This window comes from Aquarana catesbeiana, linkage group LG05 (assembly GCF_042186555.1).
Source record: "Aquarana catesbeiana isolate 2022-GZ linkage group LG05, ASM4218655v1, whole genome shotgun sequence".
Taxonomy (NCBI): Eukaryota; Metazoa; Chordata; class Amphibia; order Anura; family Ranidae; genus Aquarana; species Aquarana catesbeiana.
In genome coordinates this window covers 81,014,088-81,040,571 of record NC_133328.1, presented here as the reverse complement: position 1 = coordinate 81,040,571, position 26,484 = coordinate 81,014,088, and the positions used below count along the sequence as shown (strand labels likewise).

The 26,484-nt window shown below is 44.6% G+C and overlaps 1 protein-coding gene across 1 annotated transcript; it reads right to left on the bottom strand.

Annotated features, from left to right (window-relative positions):
- Window positions 1-1,020: 1,020 nt before the first annotated feature.
- On the bottom strand, window positions 1,021-26,484 carry IDI1 (isopentenyl-diphosphate delta isomerase 1). Its single transcript, XM_073629905.1, has 5 exons — window positions 26,095-26,484; window positions 21,045-21,202; window positions 19,140-19,232; window positions 14,874-15,004; window positions 1,021-3,036 (listed from the first exon to the last, which is right to left on the bottom strand). The coding sequence occupies exons 1-5, from the start codon at window positions 26,217-26,219 to the stop codon at window positions 2,719-2,721; spliced, it is 825 nt and encodes a 274-aa protein (XP_073486006.1). The 5' UTR covers window positions 26,220-26,484; the 3' UTR covers window positions 1,021-2,718.

Genomic DNA, 26,484 nt, shown 5'->3' with positions numbered 1-26,484 from the left:
ATGCTGTATGGCATGGAGCACGTGTGACACTCTACCACGTAGATATCGGCGTGCAGTCCTACAGCATTAACTCCTTCTGAGGTGGAAACCCATGATCCAATTAAAGAAGGTTGCTTAACTTGTCATAGGCCTGTTAAGCTAAGTCTTCAGAGACAGGACAAGTGGTTGAGGCAGAGTGAGAGAACAGTATTGATTAAAGCGGGGGTCCACCTATCTATCCTTTTTTTTTTTGAGTTCATTCACAAACTTTTCTTCTCAGCATTACATACTCACATATTGTGTGTAATATGTCCGCCTGTGTCAGATTTTGTCGCAAAGAATAACTTATATTCACTGCAGGCGGTTTCCATCTTCATTGTGGGAATTTGAAGCCCACAAGCATTTATTTCCTGGATGTGGTGAATGCTGTGCTCCCAGCATTCACTGCTCGTTCCCGCACATGCTCAGTGGCATCCTGGGAAGCCTGAGACTAGCTCCCAGGAGTCTGGGAGAGGCTAGAAACACGCCTACTCCCACGGGAGGAGAACCAGGAAGTGCAAAGAAGAATAGAAAAATAAAAAGGTAATTACGGCGATTTAAATTTTTTTTAAACGGCATGTCAGCATCTAGGCAAGGAAGAGAATACATACAGATATTGTTCAAAATTTGGGTGGAACTCCGACAAAAAACACAATAAATGAATAAAACTTGTTAGCAAAAAAAATAAAAAAATAAAATAATATAGGTTAGTCTTTCCCACGTCAGAGAGGGGGAGAGAAGAAGTAGTACATCCTACTAGGACACTAGGAAAAAACTGAGGCGTGTTGGCAGTGAGAAATTGTCCTTGGCTAGCCTCTTTTTTTGTTTGCCAATGTCCAGTCCCACTGTAGGCAGCAGTATAACATTCAATAGAAAATAAAGAAAATTGCAGTTCCAAAAAAAAACAAAAACACTTTAGATATCAGATCCATGACCCACTGTATGGCCCCCCATGCAGTACTTAAAGGCATAAAAACCATATGAACTGATAACACACAAGCATCACAGAGAGAAGTTTAATTGAAAAGCTTCATAGACAAGATAGTAAAATTACTTTTTGCATCAAATGCTGAATTAAATAATTATAAAACCACTTTAGGACTAAAGTAGAAATGGTGTGAAGTCTGTTATTGCACACAGTCAAATCAAATGTAAATCTTAATTTACTAATCAAATATTTAAATTCAGAATCTGGTTTCTACAGGTAACATGTCCAGCTTTTATAAAATGAGCCCCTGCCTACTCAATTTTATGTAAGGTATCACAGTTTACTAGCCCACTTAAAGTACTTTACAGAGCTAGAGAAAACAGCTCAATGTGCAGATTTTAAGAATTAAACCTGATCTTACACTAATCTGTAAATGAAGTAGGGCTGCAACTAACGATTATCATAAATCGATTAGTTGGCCGTTTTTTTTTTTCCGATTGAAAAAATAAAGTAATATGCCATTTTTTCGTTTATTTAAAATAAATGAAAAAACCGTCATATACGGGTATCCTGTCATGATGGGGTTTATAGTACAACCCCCCGCCCCCCCCCCCAGGAACACCAATAATGGGGTAATATCTCCCCCCCCCCCAGAACACCAATGATGGGGCACTATCCCCCCCACCCCCTCCGGAACACCAATGATGGGGCACTCCCCCCCAGAAATACTTACTTTCATGGGGTACTTGTAATCACAGAAATGACTGTATTGACTGAGTATTGTATTGCATATTGGGGGTCCCCCATAGGGAGGTTGGGACTTTGAAGGCAACGAAATATCATAAAGGAAACAGTAAATTTAAAATTGATATATTTTATTTAGTCAATGATTAAAAAGTCAGTGCATAAGATTGTTGCAGCTGACTCATTCATAACAATGACATGGAAAAAAGGGGATGTCAAAATACAAAATAACACTTATGGTCTCCTAAAAGAATACAAATGTCAATGTACAAATACGCCTGAAATGCGTCGGGCTATCTTCTCTTCTTTTTTCTCTTCCAGGGAGAGATCAAACTGTATTTGTACATTGACATTTGTATTTTTTTTTAGGAGACCATAAGTGTTGTTATCAGTGTTGAGTCAGCTGCAACAATCTTATGCACTGACTTTTTAATCATTGACTAAATAAAATATATCAATTTTAAATTTATATTCCTTTATGATATTTCGTTGCCTTCAAAGTCCCAACCTCCCTATGGGGGACCCCCAATATGCAATTTTGTACTAGGGATCCTGGCAACAACTCAGTCGCTAAGTTAGATATTTCACCAAAAAGTAGACAGAGTATTGTATAGCCATTAGCCGCCATCTTATAACTTCACACAGGTGCAGCTCGGCTCTCACGGCTGCTTCTCGCCTGTCTATTCCCTCGAGACAGCAGCGGGCGGGGCTGAGAATATCAGGGGGGAGCTGACATCAGCGAGGAGGAGAGGCGCGGACATGCCTGATCACATGAGCGCCGCCGTATTCTCATGCGAATACGGCACCGCTGCCGCCTTGAACACAAGAGGATTCTAACGGACTGGCAGGGAGGAAGGTGCAGACCAACCCATCGAAAATGAAAATCATTGACAACGATTTTCATTATCGATTATTATCAATAATATCAATTAATTGTTTCAGCCCTAAAATGAAGTTCTACTTATTCAGTGTCAGTAGCACATACTTCAGATCACTACATGCAATAAAGTATTATTTTGTGGTCTCCTTCACATCCGATGGATTTTATCATGATCCTCAAATGATTTCAGATTTTCCAAGTTATCCCACCATTTGTACAGAAAAGTGTCCGCAATCAGCTGGAACCATGGTGTAATCTTTACTTCTCCTTGCTTAGCCTTTTCCAACAACTGTGTCAGTTCCTCCTTGGATACGTAGCAGTGGCTTTGAATCTCATTGGAGTCTGGATCTAAAGTGACATCCTTTTGTATAAACAGGATGTAATCTATTTCATGCTCTCCCCAGATGCCATCTGATTGAGCTTTGTAGTGAATTCTCGTAAGGTATCTCAGTTCATCTGGAGTCACCTGTAAAATTTGAATAATTGTTTTACAATTAATCAGCAGACAAACAAAACTTAATAGGTCGCTGAAAGGGAAAAAAAAAAAAAAAAAAAAAAAAAAAAAAAAAAATTATATATATATATATATATATATATATATATATATATATATATATATATATATATATATATATATATATATATATATATATATATATATATATATATATATATATATATATATATATATATATATATATATGTAAACACTTCAATACCAGTCAATTTCACCCCCTTCCTGCCCAGGCCAATTTTCAGTGCTGTCACACTTTAAGCAACATTTGTGCGGTTGTGCAAAGCTGTACTCAAACAAAATTCTACCTTTCTTTGAGACACAGAGCTTTCTTTTGGTGGTATTTAATCACCACTGGGTTTTGTTTTTCTTGTTTAGCAAAATATAAGTTTCTTCGTTTTTGTTATAAAATTTTGTAAATAAGTTTTCTCCTTCACTGACGAGGTGGCAATAATATGCAGCACCGATAGGCAGCAATGAGAAGACACTGACAGGCATCACTGGTGGGCATCGCTGATGGGGCTGCACTGATAATCATCAGTGCAGATCCCCCCCCCCCCCCCCCCCCCCCCCCCCCATCAGGAGGGCAGCTTATCAGCTCTCCTCTACTCACACCCTGTCCGTGTGAATAGAGGAATGCTGGTAACTAGTACTTCCTAGTAATGCTGTGATCAGCTCTGATTGGACACAATAATCACATGGTAAAGAGCCTTCGTCATAAGCTCTTTACTGTGATTGCAGATGCGGTGTGTCAGAACGACACACCGCACCACCGAGTGCCGCGCTGCAGGCTTCCTGGGGCGAGCACGAGCAGCTTCTTCTCCCGGAACGCCATATGATGTCCAGTCAGATCGGGGGAGCCAACGCCCGGCCGTCATTGTGCTATAGGTCGAGTGGGAAGGTGTTAATGAAGCATTGCTAAATGGCAGACTGCTGTGGTCCAAACCAAGTAATTGTTCTAATCTGGACTGCCAGCTTTCCTCCTTTCTGCAGTGATTTGTAGGACCACCAGCACCCTTAATATAAAAAAAAAAAAAATTTGATGACGCCACATGCATGTCCCAAAACATCACAAGAGGGCAAAGTGGAACTTGCTCCATACAGATCATCAGCTTGTTCTGCTTCCTGCCTAGTGCTAAAAAGGTACAGGGATGCTGTGAGGGGGGCACTTGTTGTAAGGGAACAATCCTCAATATTCCCACTGCACACATTCTTGGAATAAGCTTTAAGAGATAAATGGGTGCTGCAGCAACAGCCAGTTGGAAAATGGTAACATCACAGATCAGATCTGCATTACTTGCCAGCACACCAAGGATCTTCAAGTAGAGTCCAGAAGTTTTTATTCAGGGATCCCATCACAGCGGAAGAGAGCAACATTTTGTGGCCATGCAGCAATGGGGACCTGCATAGCCTTGCAATGTTGCACTCTAGATCACTTGGAGTTAAAAATTTTGGAAGCTACCTGAAGATCCTTGGTGCGCTGGCAAATATGTACATTGAACTGATGCAAGGGGCACATTGGAAAATGGACAGTTACCACTATTTGCAACGCTTAAATTAAACTTTACCCTCCCTATCAACTTTATATAAAAGTTTTTTCCTGTAACAACGCAGCTATACAGGCAAGAGAGGAGGGTGAATAAAATAGGTGGCGGGGTCAGGGTTACGTTCCTCTTTAAGCATTGCAAAAACACATTACTTATTTGTAGCTTGCTGAGAAAAAACAGCTAGTACTATAATTTATAAGAGACTATTTACAAAACCAAGACACCAGTAAATACAGAGACAATGTGAAAAACAATAGAAAGTACGTATACCATTAGCACCTGGAAAAACAAAAACAAACACCACACACACTTTTCTCGATATCTAACACGACGGGAACATGCGTAAAACCCGGTACTGACCTGCTTGATTTTTAACTTGCATAGTTGCATAGTAGGCGAGGTTGAAAAAAAAAAAAGACGAGTTTAACCTATGTGTGTGACTATATGTCAGTATTACCTTGTATATCCCTGTATGTTGTGGTCGTTCAGGTGCTTATCTAATAGTTTTTTGAAACTATCGATGCCCCCTGCGCCCCGCTGAAACCGCCGCCTGTGGAAGGGAATTCCACATCCTTGCTGCTCTTACAGTAAAGAACCTTCTATGCAGTTTACAGTTAAACCTCTTTTCTTCTAATTTTAATGGAGTGGCCACGAGTCTTATTAAACTCCCTTCTGCAGAGAAGTTTTATCCCGATTGTGGGGTCACAAATATGGTATTTGTAAATTTAACATTTAAAGAGTTTTTTTATTGAGTACACCGGGTAGGGCAAAACAAGACCAACATTGACAGTTTGTACATTGAGGGCAGACCGATACATAAAACAAAAACACAGCATCAATATACTATATGAAGGTGACAAGTCGGCTGGCACCAAAAATAGCGCCAGCTCACCCACATTAACCATAAAGTACTACAATGTACATTAAAAAGGCAATATGCTCGCCCCAAGTCTGGTGCACCCACACAAGTTTTTCAAGTAATAAAGAGGACATAACAGTACGGAAAACTGAAGACAGGAAAGAAGACATGAACATGGTAAGAACCGATAAGATAAGGCAGGTTTAAAAGAGAGAAAGGGTGGAAGATCAGAAAGGGGAGGGAGAGGGGGTTGGCGAGAAGAAAAAAAAAACAAAAAAACAAAAAACCCACATGCTCTGTCACTGTAGCTCTACTGAGGGGGTCACAAAGGTGTTGTAATCCTGAGAGAATCGGAAATCGTGCCAGTGAAACCAGGTTTTGTTGAATTTTTCCTCCTTACGTTGTAATGCAGCCGTCAATTGTTCCATCAGGTTAATTTCATTCACCACAGCTATCCACTGTCCAACTGACGGGGGAACTGAGCATTTCCATTTTTGCGGAATGCATATTTTAGCGGCGTTTAGAAGGTGTATTAAGAGGGACTTCTTATACCGACGTCTCGACATCGGTGTAAGGTGGAGCAGGCACTGAGCCGGATCATCTGCTAATGTAATGTCCGTCAGTCTAAGAGCTATGCGCCTAATGTCTTCCCAAAAGGGACGAACCCGGGGGCATGTCCAGAAAATGTGCAGTAATGATCTGTCAGGGTGCTGGCAACGCCAGCAGGAAGAAGGAACTGAAGGGTAGATTTTGTGGAGAAGCTTGGGCACTCTATACCAGCGAGTCATTATCTTAAACCCAACCTCCTGGAACCTGCTCGCAATTGAGGAGCGGTGTGCAAAGTATAAAATTCGTTCTCTCTCTTCCTCCGAGAAGGCTCGACTCAGGTCATTCTCCCATTTCCGTAAATAATGAGGTATAAAGCCGTCCTGAGGGTCGACTAGAATCCCATACATTAAGGACAGTAGATGACGGAGGGGAGTAGGATCCAGGTAGAGCCTCTCAAAAGCAGACGTGGAATAACTAGTGGATGGCACGAACTTCGAGGAGGTAAGGAAGTGTCTGATCTGCGTTGCTCTCCATCTATCTAATGGTGGCGATAGCATTGCTTGTATTTCCTCGATGGTGCGCCATCGACCCTCATGATGAAAGTCTTGAAACCTAAATCTGTTAATTATCAGAAATTCCCTAAACCTCCTCCCCGATAGACTACATGGGAACTCCTGAGCGCCAATTACCGGTGACAAAGGTGAGGGAGTGTGGGAGACCAATGTGACACAACCCGTTTTTGCTGCCACCGACACCGTAGTCCCAAAGGGTGGGATTTCAGGGGTACTGGCAAGGCTGAAGTCTGCCACATCAAGGTTGGGAGCGGGAGAGATGTCATTGCCTGCTCCACCCCCACCCACTCCTTCTCTGAGGCATGCTTGGCCCAATCTAGGGCTCTAGTTAGATGAACCGCCTGGTAGTATTTAAACGGGTCTGGGAACCCCAAGCCGCCCTGGTCTTTTGGTAAGGACAGGATATGATGAGACAGTCTTTTTACTTTGTAGCCCCATAAGAAATTCAAAAATTCCCCACTGACAGAGCGAAGGAAGTGATTTGGGACCGTTATTGGCAATGTTTGGAGGAGATATAATAATTTTGGCAAAACCGCCATCTTTAAAATACTATTCCTTCCGAACCAGGAGAAAGTGTTCTTGTGCCAGCGCTGGAGATCTCGACGTAGAGAGGCAAGCCAGGGGACGTAATTCTCTTTGAAGACTGCTGGCACTGAGGGTGTAAGGTAAACGCCCAGGTATTTCATTTTTTGGCGTGCCCATGAGAAGGGGAAATTCTGTTGAATAATATTGAAAGTCTCCTTGGGTAAATTAATGTTTAGCGCCTCTGATTTGTGCACATTAATTTTATAATTAGAAAGAGCAGAGTATGTCTTGAGCGCCTGTAGTAAATTGGGGATTGAAGTGACGGGACTTGTCACAAAAAATAATAAATCATCGGCGTAAGCCGCAACTTTATGCTGTGTGTTGCCGGTGCTAACGCCCTTTATATTTTAGTCATTCCTAATGTGAGCTAGCAGGGGTTCTAGTACCAATATAAATATTAAAGGTGACAGTGGGCATCCCTGTCTTGTCCCGTTGCTCAAGGGAAAGGGGGCTGAAATTGCTTCATTTGCTCGGACTGCTGCTGAGGGTTGGGAGTAGATTGCCTCTATCCATTGACACATATGGGGCCCTAGGCCAAGGTGCTTCAGCGTGCGTTTCATAAAGAGCCAGTTGACCTGGTCGAAGGCTTTCTCCACGTCAGCTGAAATCAGCAACATTGGAGTTTTCCTGGACCGGGTCAAGTGGATAAGATTCAAGGCCCTAATCGTATCATCCCTGGCTTCCCTAGTTGGGACAAAACCTACTTGGTCGTAATGGATTCATTTGGGGACAAAGGAGATCAGGCGGTTAGCTAATATTTTGGTAAATATCTTGAGGTCCGTATTCAATAAAGATATTGGGCGGTAGTTTGCACAGTCTGTCGCATCTCTACCCTCTTTAGGGATCAGGACTATGTGAGCAAATAAGGAGTCCCTAGGGAGTGGGGTCCCGTCCAGGAGCGCATTGTAGGCCTGCACAAAACGCGGCACCAAGTGCGATGCAAACGTCTGATAATAAAGCAGGGGAAAACCATCGGGTCCCGGTGCTTTGCGAGCTTCCAAACCTTTGATGGCTTTGAGCACTTCTTGTTCTGTAATATGGCCTTCCATTTCCTCCCTCTCCTGAGACGTCAACGTGGGAACACCTGAAGTGAGCAGGTATTCGTCTATTAACGAATTATGAGTCTGCGATGTAGACTCTGTTACCGTAGGGGTCAAATTGTAAAGTTTCTCGTAATAACTGCGAAAGCAGTTGGCAATCTCTTGTGATTTGAAGATTTTTTGGCCCGAAGGAGACGTCAGAGAGGGGATATAGGAACGTGTCGTGGTCTCACGTAATGCACGGGCTAGGGGTCTGCCGGGTTTACCTCCAAATTCATAGAATAGTCTCCGTGAGTACATGAATTTGGTTTTTGCTTTAGCCATCAGGAGAGAGTTAAGGGAGTCACGTAAGTTCTGTAGATCTACGGCAACGTCTCGGGCTAGAGATAGTTTATGTTGCTTTTCCAGGACCCCAATGCGCTCCAAGAGAGAGTCCACTTCTCGTTGACCGTCTTTCTTGACTTTAGCTCCCAATTTTATAAGTACTCCCCTGACTACACATTTGTGTGCCTCCCATAACAAGCAAGGCGAGGACACCGAAGCTGTATTGGTTGCAAAATAAGCTTTAATCTCCTCCTCCACCATTTTTGCATATGGTGGCTGCTGGATCAAGCTCTCATTTAACCGCCATGACCCTGGTTGATGTGGCCGCCCCCCTCCCAACATGAGTGTCAGTAAAATTGGTGCGTGATCCGAGAGGGATCTCACCCCTATACTGCTGGAGGACACTAAAGGAAGGGCCGATTGGTGTATTAGAAAGTAATCCAGTCTTGAGTAAGAGTTATGGGGGGACGAAAAAAAAGGTATAGTCCCTAGTGTCGCTGTGTGTGATCCTCCACGCGTCCACCAAGTGAACAGCTGTCAAGGCTTTCTTAATCCGACGAAGGGCCGCATACGACAGATGCGAGGAACCCGTGGAGGTGTCCAACAGGGGGTCCAAGGCTACGTTTAGGTCACCTCCCAAGGTCACTTGTCCCTCTGCAAAGTCAGTCAGTTTGTCCAAGCAGTCCTCAATAAAGCCCACCTGACCTATGTTGGGGGCGTAGATGTTGGCTAGTGTAACAACCTGCCCATAGATTGAACCCTTCACAAAGAGGTAGCGTCCCAGATTGTCACTGAAGACAGCTGACATCGACCAAGCCACATTTTTAGAGATGAGAACACTTACCCCCCGAGATTTAGAGTCTGGGGAGCAGCTGTGGTAAACAAAAGGGTACCTGAAGTTCCCAAATTTTGGGGGTTTTGAAGCCTTAAAATGAGTCTCCTGGAGGAAGGCTACGTGGGCACGATTTCTCCAAATCTCACCTAGCACCTGCGACCTCTTCTCTGGGATATTCAGCCCGTGGGCATTCAGGGAGACCATGGTAACTTTTGGCATGATGATGAACGAAGTGTTCCCTGGAAAAAAAAAAAAAAAAAAAAAAAAAGGGGGGGGGGGGGGAGGAGAGAGAAAGAGAGAGGGGAAGGAAAAGGAGAAAGAGAAAGAAATAGAGGAAGAGAGAGAGAAAGGTAGATAAGTAAACCACCTGTCAGGAACACTCCCTCAAGGGTGGTAGCACAAATTCACAACGATATATACACTTGTACCTGAAAGATCTGGTAAACACAAGACTAATATATGGTCTCCACCTAAAAACGCAGGTGGAGAACGGGCCTATGTGGGGGAAGTGTTGACCGTGGCGGACCCGATTACACACATGGGCCTCCCCGGGCCAAGGTGAAGTGACAGTAAGTCACGGGGACCTTAAACATAGCGATCTGACCAGGGCCTGAAGCTATCCACTGAACCACTCCCCGCAAGTATAAAAATGAGGAATATAAAAGAAACTGAATGCACAGTTATTTAGGGACCGACCGGATCCCCGGGGCCCAAATACCAACCGTTTGAGTGGGATTGGGTTTGCGGTTGTCATATAAGATGCAGGGAGCAGTGCATTGGCCGCTTGTGGCAGGATAACTTATAGAAAAACGGAGCTAAAAAATTCAGCAGAAAACAGCTTAATGTATTTGTAACCTTAACATGTTATGAAATGCCCCCAAAACCTCCCTTATCGGGCCACCCAACCATGGGAACTGGGGTGAAAGGGGCAAGTCCTTATATGCCATCCCGTTGGCAGAGAGACCTGGAAGAGGATGAGCTGGAAACAAAGTACAAAGCCGCCCCATATCAACTGAATGTCAATCAGATCTCGCCCATCCCTCCGCTTAGACATATAACTCTGGATCTTTGGGTGTCCTGGACCGGTAAGGTTAAAGTTAGCCATGATGTAACCAGCGGGAGCAAAGTTTCATGACCGAGGGGTATAGGCTATAGGTAGAACCGTGCAATGTCATCTTTGGAAGTTCACAGGGCACTTGATGGCTGTCACAGTTCCGGATCAGAAGGGTGGATGTGAGCCTGACCAGAGACCGCACCTCTGGAGCGAGACCTTCTGCGCCTTTGGGGCAAAGGATTGGATATCTGTGGAACTGGATCATCAAGGAGGACATCCAACCAATTGGGTACGGGGATCGGGTCAGACCCCAAGAACAGAAAGAGTTCAGGGAGTTGGTCCGGTGACCTCAGGGTAAATTGGCGATTTTCCTTCTTCACTTGCACATAAAATGGGAAGCCCCAGGTATATGTAGCTCCAGATTCGCGTATAGCATTTAGGAGGGGTCTAACTGCCCTGCGCATCCCTAGGGTAGCACGGGACCGATCTGGCAGGAGTTGAATAGAAGCGCCATCAAAGTCAATAGGACCCCTGTGCCAAGCCTTCCGGAGGATCAGATCTTTCTCTTTATAGTAGTGGACGCGACACAAAACATCCCTTGGGCGTCCGCTAGCAGGGGTCATGCCCGGAGACACTCTGTGTACTCTGTCCAGCTCAATCTCTGTGGTTGGGGCTCTATCAAGGTAGGAGTTAAAAATGGACGTAATAGTCACAGCAAGGTCCCCGGGAGCCGTGGCTTCCGGTAAACCCCTGATCCTAATGTTATTCCTCCTGCTCCTGTTCTCGATATCTTCTGACCTTAGTCGGACTTGGAGGAGTTGGGATCTATGGTGGGACACTATGGATTCCAAAGCAGTGATGCGGGTCTCCTGTAAAGCTTGATCTGAGGCAATAGCAGTGACCCTATTATCAGTGTGGGTGACCTGCGCCCGAAGATCCTCCACCTCTCTCTTGAGGGAGGATTCAATACGTTGAGCCCAGTGATCTAGCTCCTGTCTAGTGGGGAGAGTGGCTAAGCTGTGTTGAATCTGCTTCAGGGCTTCTAAAGGGAGTAGCTCTTCAGTGCCGTGCCTGTCTTCAGCGGCGGCATGTGAGGGAGACAGGCTTAGGCTTGGTGAGGGGATCGGAGAGCAGTCTCTCACCTCATCTGTGGGCGCCTCTGGTGAAGCTGTGAGGCTTGATCGTGGGGAAGGTCTGTTCGCCACTGCGCGGCTTGTGGTCGGAGGCGCCGGCGCCATGTTGGCTGCGGCCGACTCCACGAGGACCGGTGTTTCTGGGTCCCGGGAGCCAAAGTAGCGGGTGATTACCGCCGATGTTCGGGGCCGCGGGACGCTCTGGGTCCTCCTCCTTCTGGGCATCAGTCGGGTGACTGTCTCATATAGTGAAACGGCCACGGGGATAGTTCCGTGTGTCGGGAGCTCAGGAATCAGCGTCCGGACTCCGCCATGGCCAGCCACGCCCCGGTATTTGTAAATTTAAATCATATCCCCTCTCAAGCATCTCTTTTCCAGAGAGAATAAGTTCAGTGCTCGTAACCTTTCTTCATAACTAATATCCTCCAGACCCTTTATTAGCTTGCAAATGTGCAAATAAGCTAACAATCAGTGCCCAGTATTCCCCCAATAAAAAAAAAAACCTTCAAGTGCCCACCACAGTGCCAGTCCCCACCAGTAACCCCTGTCAGTAACACATCACAGCCGCCTGTCAGTGCCGCCTATTGATGCCCATCAATTCTACATATCAGTGGCAACTCATCAGTGCCCGTCAGTGAAGGGGAAAAAAAAATTTATGACAAAAACTAAGAAAAATTTTTTTTTTTTTTCAAAAATGTCAGTCTTTTTTAGTTTATCAAACAATAAAAACCCCAGAGGTGATCAAATACCACCAAAAGAAAGCTCCATTTGTGGGAAGAAAATCATAAAAATTTTGTTTGGGTACAGTGTTACTTGACTGCGTAATTGTCATTCAAAGTGTGACAGCACTGAAAGCTGAAAATTGTCCTGGGCAGAAAGGGGCGAAAATGCCCGGTATTGAAGTGGTTAAACCTCATTTGCCATGTAGTTGCCCACACCATTAAATTTGTTCAGATCTTCTTGCAAGGCTTCCACGTCCTGCGGAGAAGTTATTCCCCTGCTTAGCTTAGTGTCACCCGCAAATACAGAGATTGAACTGCTTACCCCATCCTCCAGGTTGTTATGAATAAATTAAACAGGATTGGTGCTAGCACAAAATCTTGGGGGACCCCACTACCCACCCCAGACCATTTCGACTATTCTCCATTTACCACCACCCTCTGAACTCGCCCTTGTAGCCAGTTTTTAATCCATGTACTCACCCTATGGTCCATGCCAACGGACCTCACTTTGTACAGTAAACGTTTATGGGGAACAGTGTCAAATGCTTTTGCAAAATCCAGATACACCACATCTACAGGCCTTCCTTTATCTAGATGGCAGCTCACATCCTCATAGAGGGCAAACTTATGCTTTTGCCGGTATTAGGTAATTATTATTACCGGCTAGAAGGATGAACTTACAGTAAAAGTTTAAAGCAGTTCTAAAATGATAACTTTTTTTTTTACATTAATATATTTTGTGTACTATGAAAAAAAAAAAAAAAAAAAAAAATAGATGATAGATATCTAGCTATCTTATAATGTGCGTGCCTACCCTCCCCTCCCTAATCACTTACCTGCCACCACTCTCAATCCAGTGCTGTCCCTGCTGGCAGTCCTGCTTTCCTCTCTTCCTGCATTTACAGGTGTCACCGAGAGCAGCAGGAGCCATTGGCTCCCACTGCTCTCAGTGAAAACTTGTGAGACAGGAGCGGGGGGGGGGGGGGGGGGTTGGGGCGGGGGGGCGAGCCACACTGTGTCTATGGATGCACTCTGGCTGGATTGGTAGCATGCCCACACAAGTGCCGCCACATATATATGAAAACTGATCAATCGTGATGTACTGACAGCTCATTTCCCGACGCCCTAAAATGCCAGGACAGTAGAAATACAACCCCCCCCCCCCCAAATGACCCCTTTTTGGAAAGTAGACATCCCGAGGGATTTAGTAAGAAGCATGGTGAATTTTTTCCCCACAAATTCTTTGGAAAATTAAAAAAAAAAAAAAAGTCCTCCCCCCACAAAATTGTAATTAACTTTTTTCTCATACACAGTATAGCAATAATTGCAATTGCACCCAAAAATACATTCTGATACTCCTCACAAGTAAGGGGATATATGTATGAGATTTTTTAGCCACATAGAAAGGTACTACATCCACAAGCGCCTTTTGCCTTTCAAGGAGCGTTAATTATGCATCTAATTTCTACTTAAACTACTTATCACACTTTTGAAGAATGTATTTTTTTGGACGAGACAGGTTTTTGGAAAATGTGGAAAGAAAAATTAAACCCCCCCCCCACATAAGTATAAGATATTTCTAACACACATCATGGACATACTAAGAAATACACAATAAAATACATTCCGCTACTCCTCCCGACTATAGCAATACCACATGTGTGAGACTTTTCCAAAGCCTAGCCACAGAGTGACCCAACATCCAAGGAGCACCTTCAGGCATTATAGGGGCATAAATTACACATCCAATCTCCTGACTACTTATCACATTTTTTGGAGGCCATGGAGTACCCAGACAGTGGAAACACCCACAAAATGACCACATTTTGGAAAGCAAACACCCCAACATAAAGTTGTCAATTTCTAACATATATCTAATACACAGCACAGGCATTCTAAGAATTACACTTCAAAACACAGTCCACTACTCCAAAGTATGGTGATACCACATGTGGTACGGGCCCGAATTCTTTGTGGCGGACAGGTCACCCCACTACTAGCACCTGACTTAGGACACTGTGACAGACGCTGAGGTTGCAATGCGAAACACGGTGATGCGAAACTGGGTATCACATTACTGGGACACTGTGACAGATGTTGATTTGCAATGGGACACTGACGGATGATGCTTGGTCCACTGGTGACAGATGGCTGTACTGTGTGGATCTGTGTGTAACTGTACAGGAAATTCAGCAGCTACACACAGATCCCGCCAAGCTGCAGCGATACACTCCACATCCTCACTTAGCTCTCACAAGGCATGTGCCTCAGTTTACATTGTGTGATGGCTGTGATGGGACATGGCCATCACGTGATCAGAAGGGCCTATCAGAGAGCCCATCACAGGATTGTGCTGCTCTAGGGTCACACGGGAGGAGTGGCAGAACTTACCTATAACGTCCTCTCAGAACAGCGCTTGCCCCACCCTGTCATTTATGTGCAGTTACCAAAAATGGGAAGCGGTTAAAGAGTATAGTAAATTGGTCTTGAATAATAACCCACAGCTTTTATTCGGCACCAAATCTCTGTGCCTTGTATGGTAAATTTCAACCATAAATGGTTTTTATACCTGTTCCATTGGTATTCCGAGCTCTGCCTTCAGTCGTCTTTGTGCTGCTCGACGAACCCCTATAGCATCCTGCTCTTCTGTTTCCAGAGGTGCACTGAGGGGATGACTGCAGCATGTGTTTGTGAAACAACCTGAGGAGGTCGGGAAATAGAAACAGGAACCATGTTTAAAAACAAACACATGGCCAGTGTGTACAGCATATATGCAAAATTTGGCAAAAGACTTTATGCTCATCACCCACATCACAAAAGGGGTCATTTGGGGGATATCTGTACTGTCCCAACATTTTTGGGTCTCAAGAAATGAGATCAGCCGTCAGTAAATCAGGATTGGTCAAAACACACACACAGTTTGTGAACTTTCCTACAGACTAAATAATATACACTGATGTGGGTTATTTTCACCAAAGAAATGTAGCAGAATACATTTTGGCCTAAATTCATGAAGGAGGATTATTTATTTGCAAAGGTTTATAGCAGAAACTAAAGTAAAACATGTTTTTTTCAAAATGTTTGTTTTTTCTTAATTTATTAAGCAAAAAAACAAACCCAGTGGTCATTAAATACCACCAAAAGAAAGCTCCATTTGTGTAAACAATATGATAATAATTTAGTTTGGATACAGTGTTGCATGACTGCGCAATTGTCAAAGTGTGACAGCGCGGAAAGCTGAAAATTGGCCTGGGCAGGAAGGGGGTAAAAGTGCAGAGGAATAAGCAATACAGTTTTTAAACATCCTAGGCATAACAGAAGTTCCTGTTTAATACAACACTCACAAGGTGGACCCTTGTCATGGTAGGACAGGGGAAAGGGTCAGTGGGCCAGCCATCTGCCCCATATTTTGTGGAAGGCTTTAGTCCTCTTACAGACGTCAAAGGAAAGTTTATATAGAGGCAGGGAATCATTGACAAGTTTCAGCCACATATTCCGCATTGAGGACTCAGCAGGAGGGATTTCCTAGCATAGAAATAGAGGATGCGAAGTAGTCTTTTAGCATGAGGCTGGACAGCGAGGTCACCAAATATGCCCAACAGATAGTTTTTAGGGTGCACTATATTTGGCAAACCCAGTGCAGAAGATATGAAGGAGCCTATGTCAACCCAGAAGTCATGTACCAGTGGACAAGTCCAAAAGCAGTGGAGAAAATCAGCAGTTTGTCCGCAGCTGCAGAAGCAGTCAGCAGAGGGGGATAGTCCCATTTTTTATAGTCTAGCAGGGGTAAGGTGTGAATGATGGAAAATTTTTAGTTGAATCACCCTGTCCCTTGAGGAAATAACAGAGGTTTTGAATGTATCACAGAACTCAGACCAATCCTCTTATGTGATAGAGATATCATAGGAGGCCCACCTCTCTTGAGCCCTCCGAAACCTAGGGTTAGTGCCTGTCATGAAAGTGGAGTAATAAGTGGATATAAGTTTCGTCTGGTCCGGGTCTCTCAGAAGTTTTTCCAGGTCAGGTGTCTTAATAGGACTGAGCAGAGAACCAAACTGGAGTACGCATAGCATGTCTGAGTTGGAAATAGTAAAATAGGTGTGTCGACGGGATGTCAAAGTCTGTCTGTACTTGAGAAAAGGGTTTAAAACCCTGGGGGGGGGGGGGTATATAGATGACATAGGTATTTCACTCCCTTTGATGTCCATCTGATGGGGTCAGGTATAGAACATAACTCCTTAAGGTTAGGGTTGAACCACGAGGAACTGTTGGGGGAGGTCTGCCTTGAGTCAGTGGAAATTTTCGCAACTACCATACGGAATAGGGAGAGGGAGGTTTGGATTAGCGACATGCCCGGTCCAGGTGGTGTGCATCCCCTATAGACAAATGTTGTGGAGTGTCTCAAATGAGGAAACTATGGCTCCCTCAGTAGTGGTGCAGGCATTATCAGAGCTAGGGTGGAGCCAATCATGAATCTTAACCAGCTCTGGCATGCTAGGTAGTAAAGGTAGACGTTAGGGAATGCCAGACCTGCCATATGTGAGGGGAGGCGCAGAGTTTCTAGCGCAACGCTAGGGGGCTGCCCGTTCCAAAGAAACGCAATACAGATGGAGTCAATGCTTTTAAAAACTGGATTTGGGAATTTTCCAAGGTGAATTAGCCATAACATATAGTAGTTTAGGTAAGTAAATGATTTTAAGGACATTGGCTCTCCAATTGGCTCTCAATGATTTTAAGGACATTGGCTCTCCCTTGTCCAGGGGAAGATCTTGCCACTGTTTGGTCTGTGTCTGTAGTTGTAGCAGTAGGGGGCGTAGATTATTGGCAATATAGAAGGATAGTGGTAACTGAACTATAACCCCTAGATATCTAAAAGGAGGTAGGGACTTGCAGTTCAGAGTTTGAGTGAATCAGCGGGAGAACAGTTTGATCTAGTGGAAATAGGATAGATTTATCCCAGTTCACCCAGAATAGTCAAAACGTGTTATCTTCAGACAAGAGGTCATCAAGAGGTGTATGAGGGTTCGCCAGATAGACTAGAGTAGCGTCAGCATAGAGAGATATACTCTCTTCAGGCTGGGTTCACACTGCTGCGGTGGCAGACATCGCATGTAAATCGCAGCGCACTGCTGTTCACATCACATGCGATGTCTGTGCTGTGCGATATCAGCCATACAGATAGTATGGCTGATATCGCACCGCATTCGGTCCAAACTCGCACAGGACCCTTTTTTTTTGTTCGGACCAAAATCGGATCGCATGGGTGTTCACACCTATGCGATCCGAAAATGTCCGAATTGTCAGTTCGCATTGCGATATGCGGGCTGAACTGGGGGTGTCATTAACATTGTATGACACTCCCCAGCAGTTCGCATATGGCAGTGTGAACTGCCGTGCGAGTTGGTGCGATGCGGGAACCCGCAGTAAATTCGCTGCGTTCCCGCACCGCAGCAGTGTGAACCCAGCCTTAATGTCATTTAGAGGAAGACCCTTAATACTCGGGAGAGCTAGGGATCCTTACATCAAGGAGCTCCACAGCCAAAAGCAAACAGGAAGGGCGATAAGGGACACCCCTGCCCGCTGCCTCTAGTAAGCAGAAAGGACTCAGTGACTTGAGAGTTAAATTCTCAGTCGGGAAAGCGGTGATGTGTAGAGTAGCCGTATCCACGCTATGGGAGTAGAGGGTCAAACCCATACAGTTGCAATACCCGAAATGGATAAGGCCACTCTACACTATCGAAGGCTTTACAAGTGTCTAGTGACACAATCACACGGGTGTAGAGGTACAGTCATGGGGATAGGTCAAATTGTGGAACAATCTACGAATATTCATTCTGGTTGCCTGGTCTGGTATAAATCCCCCTTGATCACTCCCAACCAATTTCGCAACAACCCTAATCAGACGATTAGCCAAGATCTTGGCCAGGATTTTTAACATCCACATTAAATGAGTGAGATAGGTATGTAAGTCACATTTGAGCGGATCTTTCTGTGGTTTGAGTATCAAAATAATTAAAGCCTCTCTCGTAGAAGGAGGGAGCACTCCATCTTTCAGGGCCTCATATGTATTGAGTAAAATGGGACTCAAGGGGTGTCGAAATTGTGCATACCATTCAGCTGGAAAGCCATCCAAGCCCAGGGTCTTATGAGTCAGGCGCTGCGAAATTGCCAGGGAGAGCTCTTCAACAGAGACAGGTTTGTTCAATTCAGTCCGGTCTTGGTCAGAAAGCCAGGGAAGCACCGTCTGGGTCAAGTCGTCCAATTGGGTATCAGAGTAGTGGGTCCTAGTAGTGTATAAATCACAAAAGATGAGGAAGGCGTCTTATCTTCTGAGGGACATCGCTAACCATATCCTGAGATGTTAGAATCCTAGGAATAGAGATGGGAGTACGGTTCGGCCTAGTTAGATATGCAAGTAGGCGACTCGCCTTATTGCCGTGTTCGAACGACTTCTGAGTGACATGGACCTTACTAAAAAACATATGCTCTAAGAGGTGGAGCTCATATTCTCTACGACAATGTAGCCATGAGGTCCGGGTAGCCAGATCAGGATTCACAGCATATGCTGCTTCTGCAGCTACCATCATAATGTCTAGATCCTCAGTGCACTGCTGGGTATTCTTGCGCTAAATCCCAGTAATGGACATAAAAGGTGCCTCATAGCACATTCTTAGAAGCCTCCCAGGCAGTTGAGGACCCAACAGTGCCCTGATTCATACGCCAATAATCTGCAATGTTCTTCCTACAGTCATTCTGTACTATCTCATCCTCCAACCAATGGGAGTTGAATGCAAAGATTAGTGAAGTTTTGCTTCATTCTTCTGGCGATACAGACCTGGAAATGTGATTTTGGCATCTGACCTCTGTTGTAACAGTAGTTTATTTTCTGTATTAAATAAGAAAACGCTAAATGCTCTGTGCAGCAGACCTGTAAGGAATAAGAAAACATTTTAAAATAACAGTACAACACCACAAGAAAATCTCATTCAGAATTCTTGTACCCTGGGCCAAACTATCCCAAATGTTCTTTGGATGCAGCATTACAGGTGCAACCCCATGATCTCTCCTCTTAATTTTGCAACCGCCTCAGAGGGCTGTCATTGGTGATTCTGGAAAGGCAAATACATCCCCCAAAACAAAAAGCTATCAATTCCTTTGTTACTTGCTCCAGTCCACCCCTTCTTGCACCTACTACTGGTGAGACCAGCCATAACAATGATGGCCTTACAATAAAGGCAAATGATGCAGCAGGCTGGAGCCAATGACCAGGAAACTGGTTGCTATTTGCTTAAGAGAGTGCACCGTTTGGGGCTCTGTAGACACTCAAACAGAAATGTGATGTGACAGTCAGGCATTTGGAAATGCTAGACCCAACACTGAAATTGTAGTGCAACATCTTTATTTGAAGACTCAGATTTTTTTTTTTTTTATTTAGTTTGAAGCCATCAGGTTGCTTCCCCCCCCCCCCAAATCTCTTTAACTTGGTGGGCTAGGTTTATATTCCGAGTTCCCAACTAATTAGCTGAGCTAATAGGACTTGATTGATGTTCGAAACCTATAGTAAGTGTGAACGTATGATGTTGGGATTGGTTTGGTGAAAAGAGGGAGGATAGGTACAGGTTTTCATTGACAAGCCATTTGGAGACATAGCGGGTGATACCTGGCATCACAAGTATACCTCCCCCGGCTCCATACCCTCCTATCTCATCTGTTTATCATGATGCACCCCTGCAAATCACATTTAATATTATGGTGGTGGAGCAAAAGAAACAGATCCTCTGGTGATGAGATCTTAGCATTGCAGTAATAGTAAGATCTGCAATCCAGTTGATGAGTCAACTGACAAATATGCATCCTACATTTCAGCATTGGGTAGACACTGCTTTTAAATACACAGCTACAGGAATGGATTTTTTCTAAATCAGATTTAATTTTACTGAAAGTTGGTTTTCCATTTTTACAGAAAAAAAATAAAAATAAAATGGAAGAAGAAAGAAGAAACAGTCAAAAACAGAAAATATAAGCATTAACATAGTTACACATGAGCCTATATTATAATTTCCACAAAGAAAAAGAAAAGAATTGTGGACACTGCAAACCTAATATGGACGATTAAGGTGGACAATTGCAGGACATTTCTAATATCTGCATCTCTGAATCATAACTAGGCACATGTGAGTGTTAACATAAAATGAATGCAGCCATTAAACTTAGCACAGACACCATATCAAAATGACGGAGTAGGAACTGATATTTAGTCTTAAAGGAGTTAGTAAAGGCAGAAGGTTTTTTATCTTAATGCATTCAATGTATTAAGATAAAAAAAAAAACCTTGTGTGTAGCAGCCTCCCTAGCACCCCCCCCCCCCAATTACTTACCTGAGCCCCATCTCTCTCCAGCAATGTCCACGAGTATCTTAGCTGTCCGGAACTCTCCTCCTGAATGGTTGAGACACAGTAGCAGCGCCACTGTCAAAGTCAGTTAGCCAATCAGGGGAGAGAGGGGGCGGGGGCCCCGTGTCTGATTGGACACACAGAGCTGCGGCTCAGCTCGGGTGCCCCCATAGCAAGCTGCTTGCTGTGGGGGCAAGCAGCACCAGCACAGAAGAGGGACCCGAGAAGAGGAGGATCTGGGCTGCTCTGTGCAAAACCAACTTCACAGAGGAGGCAAGTATAACAAGTTTGTTCTTGTTTTTTGTTTTGTTTTTAACGAGACTTTACTATTACTTTAACCCTCTTACCTTTGTCAATGTTGACATTAAGATGGCAGCTTTTCTTGGTGTCAGCTCCAATCTTCTTGTCGTTCTCATCTATTAGAATACACATCTCAGCCAGCAGCTGGACCTGCTTCTCATCCAGGGAGTCTGTGTCTACCTCAGGCATGGCTGCTAGATGTCTCCTAATACCAAATACATGAATTGTAACAAAACTACACAAATCAAAAAGGTAAACAGACAAGTAGTTGTGTAACCTCTCAAACATGATGTATATAGTGTATACCTGACAATTACTATACATTACTGCTGCTTCTCTGAACCTTTTTAACAAGGAGGGGGCTTCCAGATATTAATTAGGCCCCAGCCCGCAGGCTCCCACAACCACAGCCAAGGGTTGTCGGGAAGAGGTCCTTGTCCCCATGAACCTCAACACCCCCCCCCCCCCATGTTGAGGGTATGTGGCCTGGTATGGTTCAGGAGGGGGAGCGGGGACACCACGCCTTTTTATTTTGATGGTCAGGGTTCCCCTTAAAAATTTACACCAGACCCAAGGAGCCAGTTTTTTGTCAGCTTAGTCAATTTTGCTGCAGCAATTTCTATACACAATACAGATGCACCAATTTGCAAGCAGACTAAGGGTATCCGCCAGGCATGTTTAAAGGAATTAATCATTTTTATTGTTTCACTTTAAGCATAATTAAACTCACTGCTTCTTTAAAAATGTATTTTTTTTTTTTAAAAATTTGCATTGATACATGTCCCCCAGGGCAGTACCCGGTCCCCATACCCCTTTTTAATGGCCAATAACTTGGTTACAAGCCTTCAAAATGGGGACTTTTGATTTTTCAAATTCGGGTCCCATAGACTTCAATGGGGTTTGGGTTCCAACTTTTGCGATGTTCTAGAGTTCTGGCAGGAATGAAGAAGGTTCTGCCCTGGAAAGACGTAAGCCTTGCTCCATGTGCATCACTTATACATTGTATTGAACTAAAAGTGTTGGATCATTGATGTGCCTGTTTATACTTACATTTGTGAGTATATTCAAATATTGTCATTTCAATAAAATGGTTTGAGGCTGGGTTCACACTGGTACGACATACGCTCCGACTTTGGGAGCACATGTCACATGACGTGTTTAAATCAATGATTCCCTACGAGAGCCGTCTTAACTGTTCTGACACAAGTCAGTCCGACTTTGAAAAATGTTCCTGCACTGCCTTGGTCCTACTTCAGCCCATTGAATATCATTAAAGTCGGATCCTTGTCCTAACCATCTGACATGGAGATTACTGCAGCAGTAAGGCCGGGTTCACACTGGTACGTCACGACTGTTGTACGACTGTCATCCTACTTTGCCCTGCGACATCGGTCCTACTTCCATCCAAAAAAGGGGGATGAGAAACAGAGGGTTTCTCTAAAGAAGGTCAACAGAGAACACTATTGTCAAATACAAAACCAGCTTTATTAATGACCAAAAAATATATATAACCAATTAATATATCAAAAAGTGAAGATATAAGCAATATGGACAGACGGTTATCACAAACAGATTAAAATGGACAACGTTGTCACAGGGAATATTTAAAATCAAATGGGAGCCGCGGCAACACACCCATACATACGCATCATACACACTTGATATGGGGTATATTGAATTAAGGATAGTCCTGCACAATAGATTGGAGATTAATGGAAAATGTTCCCAGTATAAAGTGTCCAGTAGGGCAGGAACAGTCCTATATCACTAGTTTGGTGATGTAAGTGGGTGGATGATCTGACAAATCAAAGAGTTGGACCATAGATGGAGCGATCTCTCAAACGATCATTGCACTCAATGGTTATTTAGATCACAGCTGATGAAATAGATTACGAACGCTTTCCCAATTGTAGTAAGAATGATTGTACAGATATCTACAGAGGCAGCAGGATACATGTCCTTGGAGACAGCATTTAAGGTAACATAGAAAAAACTGACATACGTTTTGTTGAAGTGCTGAGTAAGGTGGAAGAGTCTCATTAACTGCACTGTGTCTGTCGTCAGACTATGTTAGTCCTGGATGTTGGAGTCTCTCTGAGGATAGATGCCTCTGTGTGGCTCACTAGGAGTGCAGGCCGGTAAGGAGTCGTCACTCACAGCTCCTCACCGTGGAGCCGCCGAAGCACCGCTGCCCCCGTATGATGCGTGGCTGCAGGGAAAAGAATCAACATCAGCTGTTGGATCAGCTGTTAGGTCCGTGTAAGGATGAGTCAGGTCAAATTGCGCGCGGCTCCCGAGAACGTGCTGACGTCACACCGCTGACGCGTTTCACCAGCCAATGGACGCTGGTTTCCTCGAGGAAACCAGCGTCCATTGGCTGGTGAAACGCGTCAGCGGTGTGACGTCAGCACGTTCTCGGGAGCCGCGCGCAATTTGACCTGACTCATCCTTACACGGACCTAACAGCTGATCCAACAGCTGATGTTGATTCTTTTCCCTGCAGCCACGCATCATACGGGGGCAGCGGTGCTTCGGCGGCTCCACGGTGAGGAGCTGTGAGTGACGACTCCTTACCGGCCTGCACTCCTAGTGAGCCACACAGAGGCATCTATCCTCAGAGAGACTCCAACATCCAGGACTAACATAGTCTGACGACAGACACAGTGCAGTTAATGAGACTCTTCCACCTTACTCAGCACTTCAACAAAACGTATGTCAGTTTTTTCTATGTTACCTTAAATGCTGTCTCCAAGGACATGTATCCTGCTGCCTCTGTAGATATCTGTACAATCATTCTTACTACAATTGGGAAAGCGTTCGTAATCTATTTCATCAGCTGTGATCTAAATAACCATTGAGTGCAATGATCGTTTGAGAGATCGCTCCATCTATGGTCCAACTCTTTGATTTGTCAGATCATCCACCCACTTACATCACCAAACTAGTGATATAGGACTGTTCCTGCCCTACTGGACACTTTATACTGGGAACATTTTCCATTAATCTCCAATCTATTGTGCAGGACTATCCTTAATTCAATATACCCCATATCAAGTGTGTATGATGCGTATGTATGGGTGTGTTGCCGCGGCTCCCATTTGATTTTAAATATTCCCTGTGACAACGTTGTCCATTTTAATCTGTTTGTGATAACCGTCTGTCCATATTGCTTATATCTTCACTTTTTGATATATTAATTGGTTATATATATTTTTTGGTCATTAATAAAGCTGGTTTTGTATTTGACAATAGTGTTCTCTGTTGACCTTCTTTAGAGAAACCCTCTGTTTCTCATCCCCCTTTTTTGCAATATGTTTAAAAGGCCAACTTGAACTGCATCCAGGCTTTTTTCCTGTATGATAGGTCTATACTTACCCGCTGAAACTAGCCACCATTATTAATATTCATTGGTTGATCCGGGCAAAAAATTCCTGTTCTTTTGTCTACTTCCATCCAACTTGAATGAACGGGATAAGATTTTGCTCTGACTTTGAAATAATCTGACTTGTCCTTTGACCAATCAAAACAATCCCAGTCTAAGATAAATTCTTTTTGCTACTGCAATCTCCATGTCGGATGGTTAGGACAAGGATCCAACTTCAAAGATATTCAAAGGGCTGAAGTAGGACCAAAGTAGCGCAAGAACCTTTTTCAAAGTCAGACAGACTTGTGTCTGATCAGTTAAGACTCGTGTAAATCAAATGATTCCCTATGTCATCTGACATGTGCTCCCAAAGTCGGAGCGTATGTTGTACCAGTGTGAACCCGACCTAAAAAGGAAATCATCTCACACTGGGATTGTTTTAATTGGTCAAAGGACAAGTCAGAGACTACAGTGGTGTAGTGGGTAGCACTCTCACCTAGCAGTAAGAAGGGTCACTGGTTCGAATCCCAACCATGACACTACCTGCCTGGTGTTTGCATGTTCTCCCTGTGCCTGCGTGGGTTTCCTCCGGGTACTCCGGTTTCCTCCCACACTCCAAAGACATGCTGGTAGGTTAATTGGATCCTGTCTAAATTGTCCCTAGTATGTATGAATGTGAGTTAGGCACCTTAGATTGTAAGCTCCTTGAGGGTAGGGACTGATGTGAATGTACAATGTATATGTAAAGCGCTGCGTAAATTGATGGCGCTATATAAGTACCTGAAATAAATAAAATAAATAAATCTTATCCTGTTCATTCAAGTCGGATGGAAGTAGGACAAAGTAGGATGACAGTCGTGTCGTACCAGTGTGAACCAACCTCATGGTAATTCATAAATCTGCTGCGCCTTCTCTTTGTGCGTTGTGTTACAGTCTAGTTACTCTATTGGCCCATTACTGGTATAGAGATACTCGCTATTTGCTCTATTGGTGCATTAGTGTCATGGGCAGCCTCAATATTCACTCTTTTGGCTCATTACTGATATGGACTGCCTCTCTAGCCACTTACTTGGCCCATTACTGGTAGTTACAGTTACTATGCAGTCTATTGGCCCATTACTGGTAAGGTCTGTTATTGGTACAGGCGGCCAACTCTATTAGTCCATTCCTGGCACCGTCCATTACTGGTACAGGCGGCCACACTATTGAACCCATTTCTGGTACGGTCCATTATTGGTACAGACAGCCACCCTATTGGCCCATTCCTGGCATGGGCAGCCACCCTATTGGCCCGTCACAGGTTCAGTCCATCGCTGGTCTAGGCAGGCAATCTATTGGCCCATTACTGGCACAGGTAGCCTCACTAGCTGCTCTATTGGTGAATTAGTCATGGGCAGCCTCAATATTGGCTCATTACTGAATGGAGCGCCTCTCTTGCCCCATTACTGGTACTGACAGGGTTACTCTCCAGTCCTATTGGCCCATTACTGACACAGACAGTCTGACTGGATACATAAGTGACAGAGATCCCCAATAACAGCCCCCAGCCCCTGTCCTCGGAGGGAAGCAGTCAGTATTGGGGTATTCCGGTAGCAGGACACCCGCACAGTACAGGTCCAGTGTCCGCTCACAGCTCGCTCTGTACACGTTTACTTCCATGTCTGATAATGTCACCTTCAGGTCAGCCCGCCAGACACCCGAGACACACAATACTGCCCCTCCCCCGCTCTCACCTGTTCCCTGGCACTCCGCACACTCTCTCCCGCACAGCACGGCTCACAACGCAGCCAGCCCGGGGACTCTTCACTAAGGCACAAGCTCCGCCCAGCAGTCCCGCCCCCAGCGCGCGACACAACATCTCTTCACCAATCAGGGCACAGCACCACCAAGTCGCACCATCTGCTGATCACTGGCACGCCAGATGACGCCGCCCGCCGGGTCTTCTAGTCAGGCAAACCGAGGACAGGAGAATCAAATAAAATCGTGCGAGAATCCGAGGGGCCTAACCCATAGGAACACACCGTCCTCACACAGCTCCGCCTTCCCGTCCAGCACGACATGCGGAATACTGGACACGCCCACAGGCATGGCATGACCGTCCTATAACAGACCACGCCCCTCTG